At 38.8% G+C, this 5,759-nt stretch overlaps 1 protein-coding gene across 1 annotated transcript; it reads right to left on the reverse strand.

Moving 5' to 3' along the window:
* Positions 1 to 808: 808 nt before the first annotated feature.
* On the reverse strand, positions 809 to 1,747 carry LOC126075589 (olfactory receptor 6C2-like). Its single transcript, XM_049883426.1, has one exon. It carries the CDS (start codon positions 1,745 to 1,747, stop codon positions 809 to 811), a length of 939 nt encoding a protein of 312 aa, XP_049739383.1.
* Between the last annotated feature and the right edge of the window lie 4,012 nt (positions 1,748 to 5,759).

The following is a 5,759-nucleotide window of genomic DNA, read 5'->3' on the forward strand; positions in this document are numbered from 1 at the left end:
TAACACAAGGTATAATGGAATTCTGGATAGTTGAAGAAATTATTCAGCCAAGGTCTAGATATCTTGTCTCCAAATTCAGGCCTTTTTCTCCTTGAGACTTGTAAACACTGTCAGTGTCAGGAGAAGACACCCAACACTAGGAAGGGGTTCCTTCTCTTCTCTACTTATATGTCAGGAAGAACTAGATCCAAATAATTTTCGCATAAGCCAGTAGAAAGTTTTTTTGTGAATAAATTAGTTTAAAAGAAAGATGAAGGCTCTCTGCACAATTTTTATGATTGTCCCATTAACTCCTTTTATTTAATCCTGAAAATGGACCAGAAAATAATCCAGAAATATCTTGAAAGTTTTAAAATGAAAGGGGAGCTCTGGAGTACAAAATTTTGCCCTGTACCACATTTTAAGCTTCAGTAAATAATTTTTAATTACTCTTGAAAAATTGGAGGTTAGACATTGAAGTGTTCTCAGATGGAAAATGTTCCCTCGGCCTTTAGAATCCTTATCACAAGTAGGCCATATGGCCACAAAATTGGATTTTATTTGTTTGATTTCCATTTTACAACATTGGCTACCTTGCGAATCTAGTCTTAGATGAATGCATTAATGGTAAAACGAAAGCGAATAGATTTGAAAGAGAACTGAGTACCTTGACTTTTTTTTTTTCCTAATTATGAGAGAAAAATGTTCACAGGGATAAGTAGTTTGACAAATCTACAGAATAGAAAGTTTATCTTTGGCAAATTCATGTAAAATTTTTATGGGTTATTCAGATTTAAACGTAACTTGGCCTCAAAACATCAACAATTTCTTACTTATTTATGAGAAATGCAATCCTTTTTACTGTGTCTTTGAAGGCTTCCTTTACCTGCTTGTTTCGTAGTGTATAAATGAAAGGGTTAAGCATAGGGGCAACTGAGGTTAAGAGCAGCCCCACTACCTTATTAAGGGCTATTCCTTCCTGTCCTGAAGGTTTAATGTAGGCGAAGATGGAACTGCCATAGCTCATGGAAACCACAATTATGTGAGAAGAACAGGTGGAAAAGGCCTTTTTCCTTTGTTGGGCAGAAGGGAATTTTAGAATGGTGCTGATGATGTATGTGTAGGAGAGAAGCACACCCAGTAGGGTAGTAATCAGTGTTAGCACAGCAAAAGCCAAAACAACCTTTTCTATAAGCTCTGTGTCAGAACAGGTGATCTGTAGAATAGGATATGCGTCACAAGCAAAACTATCAATGAGATTGGAGTCACAGAATTCCAGCCGGAGACCCATGCAAAGAGGGGGCACAATAATCAACAGGCCAGCAATCCAACAGCAGAGAAGGAGTGTAGTGCAGAACTTGTTGTTCAAGATGGTTGTGTAATGTAAGGGCTTACAGATGGCCACGTAGCGATCATAGGCCATGGCAGCAAGGAGAAAAAATTCAGTTGCTCCAAAGAGGACACCAAAAAACAATTGTGTGAAACAAGCATTATAGGTACAAGTTTTATCTCCAGTTGTCAGGCTGTACAGGAATCTGGGAATACAGACGGAGGTGAATGAGACTTCTAAGAAAGAGAAATTTCGGAGAAAAAAATACATGGGAGTTTGAAGATGGGAATCCAAAAGTGTGAGAGTGATAATTGCCATGTTCCCAGCCACACACAAAAAGTAGGTGAGAAATAAAAATACCAAAAGCACAAGTTGTAATTTTGGGTCCTCCGTCATCCCCAGCAGGATGAATGTTGTTATCACTGTGTGATTTGTCATGACCTCCTGTGTCAAGTCAAAAATGATTGGACTTGAAGACACAAGCAACATAAGACATCAGCATGGAGCATGAATGAAAGATGCAATCAGTATTAATGTAATGCTTTTGGCATTTGGTTGTAGAATTTTACTGGAAATATTTAAATATGGATCAAAGGCCTATAATTTCCTTATTAGAAATGATATTTATACAGATGTCAAATGAAAACACGCAGCAGCAATCATGTATCTCATTTCATACGGTGTTTCTCATTATCATTGTCTCGGGACATAGGTCTGATCAATGTTACAGGTTATTCCATTATTCCTGACATTTTTTTCTTCTGCCTCCTTTTTCTTTGCTTTTCCCAGCCTCCTTTTCAGCTCCACTTTTGTAACAGAGAAGAGTTTGTCAAGGAGTATTTTATTCTCGTCTCTGCCTGTATTTTGAAATAAAATAACTGCAAAAGGCTGGATAATAGCTTTGCACTTACAATGATCCCGAATTAGGAACAAAAAGTTTAAAATACAAAAATGTATCTTTGTTGTGTATTTTCTGCTTTTAAGTACATGAAAGCACTTTTAAACCAGTAAAAGTGTTTTTTAGGTAGCGGGTTTCCTGAAGAGTTACAAGAAACCTTTTCCTGGGACCTGAGAACAAATCTGAGGAAGTCTGTCATGGAGTTTGGGGGCGTGGCCAGATCCCAGAGGGAATGGTCTGTGGTACTTGCTCTCCCTGCCAGTGAGATCGACCTCCCTGCTCTTCTGAGCAGCACTCAGTCTTCAGAATCTGTCTCTGAATATCTTAGTGACCTCTCCTTTCAACAATTGCTGCTGTTCCTCCCTTCAGATTGCCTCTCCCCACTAATTTCCCACCAGCCCTCTAACCTCGCTGCTTATATTCTCTGAGTTCTTCAGAAATGTAACTTGCTCAAGTATCATCCATTAATAAACTGGCTAAATGGACTAATTTTTATAAAGAAATTTTGTAAAACTCACATTTTCCTTGAAGGTTACCATTTTCAAGTCCTTCCAGGAGTTTCATGCCTCCCTGCACATGTTTTTTTCAGGAATCCAATTAGTTTTGGGGGACGATGGCTCAGGGAGATCTCCTTCAACTCAAAACTTGCCTTTGGTGTGATTCAAGTTGCAAACAGGTCCTTCGAGTATCCATTCTGCAAAAGAAGAGCTGGTAAATGCATTCTCTCTCGGGTTACATTTACTTGAAAATAATATATTGGTTCTTAAGATGTCTTTGTGTTTTGTTTGTGGAATTAATTATAAATTGAGCAATTTTGTAGGGAAACCCTATGTGCCCAATACTACCCAATGTGTGTGCTCCCAATTGAGAATTAAAAATGCATTAAGTAGTTTTGTCTTCTTTTCTGCTGCTCAAGTAAATAATAAAAATTCACTTATTCAGGTAAATATTTAATATCAGAGTCTGAAGAACTAACCATGAATAAGTGTGTGTCCCAAGGAGCTTTCTGTCTTTTGATGGGAGACAATATTTCATTTTAGTGCATGCTTAGGGATATGGTAAGATGAGATAACAGTGAAAATGCAACTTTGGTTTTAGGGCAATAACTACTCCACGCCTTTTCCTTGGCAATAGCTCTTAGTGGTGATTTGTATTTTACTATCTTCACTCAGTTGCTGTAGGCTATCATGTGGGAGCCCTGGTGGCGCAGTGGACAGATCACTTGGCTGCTAACCAAAAGTTCATCAGTTCAAAGCTACCAGCCACTCCATGGAAGAAAGCTGTGGCAGTCTGCTTGCGTAAATATTTCCAGCCTTGGAAACCCTAAGGAGCAGGTCTACTCTGTCCCACGGGGTGGCTATGTGTCGGATTTGATGCAATGGCAGTGTGTTTTTTTTGTTTTGTCTTTTTTGTTTTGAATTGGGGGAGGATTTAGTTTTTTTTAGAGTTGGTAACATCAGCACTCACTAACAGCTGAGTTAGCAAGTTGTATTCTTCAGGGTTCATAGACATGTTTACGTCCAGGAAACCCACTTCAGATCATGGTAGAAATGGTTTAGTGGAGAGGTGCTATCTTGCCAAGCACTAGGAAGCTGCAGAGCGAAGATTTTCATAGGCAGGACTGAGTGATAGGTCATGTTCATTTCACACACCGAATTCTCTTTCCTTTCTTCTTTCCCCCCTATCATGTTACCAATACCCATTGCTATTGAGTCAATTCTGACACATTGTGACTGCATTTGTGTCTAATTTCAATTGTGCTCCATAAAGTTTTCAATGGTTGAATTTTTGGAAGTAGATTGCTAAGCTTTTCTTCTAAGGAGCCTCTTGGAGGAATCAAACTGCCAGCCTTTTGTTTAGCAGCTGATTGTGTTAACAGTTGTACTTTCTATCCTTATACTGGCTATTGATGTTCTTACTTCAACCTTCCCTCTGCTATAAAGTTCTTAGGCTTTAATGTTATTGCCTGTTATGAGTTTTAAAACTCCTCTCATCTAATTTGGGAAACCCCGGTGGTATAGTGGTTAAGTGCTACAGCTGGCAACCAAAAGGTCGGCAGTTCAAATCCACCAGGTGCTCCTTGGAAACTCTATGGGGCCGTTCTACTCTGTCCTATAGGGTCACTTTGAGTCGGAATCGACTTAATGGCAATAGGTTTGATTTGGTTTTATGCTCTAATTTTGAGGGAAATGACTTGTGAAATAAACGACATGAGCATTTGAGGGTCCTTTGATTTAATGTGTTAAACAACTAATATAGTGTTCTCTTAATTACTGAAGTTTTTCAGTCCACTTTACTTCTAAAAACAAGCTAAACTTGTAGTGGCAGAGCATTTAGGTCTAAGGCTGCTTTGTCCACCTACATCCATATCATGGTCTCCTTTGGTTTAAATAGCAGAGGTTGCTGTGAGCATAGAAAGTCACATTTTTTTTTTTTTAATTTGGGTCATATTTGAAATAACAATTTCATTAAGTAAGCAATACATTTTACCACCTTCCCATAGGTAGTGTTTTTCTTTAAGCAGCCCTTGAAGACTTAACTTATGCAAACGTACCCCTTGTCACTTTCACTTTGGGAGCTGTAAGGGTGATTGAGTTCAGTTTTTCTCTTGTATTGATTTCCTATTTAATGAGTTCTTTTATTTATTTCAGGCACCTTCATCTTACGTGTCTGGGACAAGCCTCATTCAGTCTTCATCTGGAAGAAGGCATGCTATGGTCTGGAACATTTGAAATTCTAGAAATGAATGCCACCACCCTCCATTCCCAAAGTGGCCAAATCAAACCCCTTGCCATGGAGTCGATTCTGATTCGAACTCACAGCAATTCTATAGGACAGAGTAGAACCACCCCATTGGGTTTCCAAGGAGCAGATGGTGAATTTAAACTGCTGACCTATTGGTTAGCTACCCAAAGTGGAAGAAGGTATTAAAATAACAGGTCCATAATAAGGCCAGATTCTCTGTAATGTAATTTGTATTATTTGATTTCTGTAACACTAGAAGATATCTTTAATGGAGCCCTGGTGGTGCAATGGTTAAGCACTTAGGTGCTAACTGAAATGTTGGTGACTGGAATCCGGTCAGCAGCATCATGGAAAAAACCCTGGTGATCGGCGTCTATAAAGATTACTGCCCAGGAAACCTCATTAGGCAGCTATGTTCCATCATATGGAATTGCTATGAGTTGGAAATCAGATCGCAGACACCTAAACAAAACAACAACAGAGGATATTATTGGGAGGAAGTGTCTTTGCCTCTTTCATATTTTGCCTCTTAAAGATTAAAAGTCTCCTCAACTGATGTTTATGGGTGGCCCTTTCAAAGGATAAAGTGATGATGGCAGGGAAATTCTAATATCAGGTGTATTCAGAAGAACAACAATTTGAAAATAACTGTTGATTCTGTTTTTGCAGTAACAATTGCAGTTAACTGAATTCCACATTTCTTACCCTCCCTGTTTAGAGAATGTGGAAAATCTGTCACGAGAATTGCATACTTACTTTTCTGGCAGTGCTTTATCAGGGGTCCTTGATGGAACCAAAATTTGAAGA

This window comes from Elephas maximus, chromosome 4, assembly GCF_024166365.1.
Source record: "Elephas maximus indicus isolate mEleMax1 chromosome 4, mEleMax1 primary haplotype, whole genome shotgun sequence".
Lineage (NCBI taxonomy): Eukaryota > Metazoa > Chordata > Mammalia > Proboscidea > Elephantidae > Elephas > Elephas maximus.

Excerpts from the sequence above, each read along its gene's own strand:
- LOC126075589 (XM_049883426.1), bottom strand. The coding sequence starts at position 1,747 with ATGACAAATCACACAGTGATAACAACATTCATCCTGCTGGGGATGACG.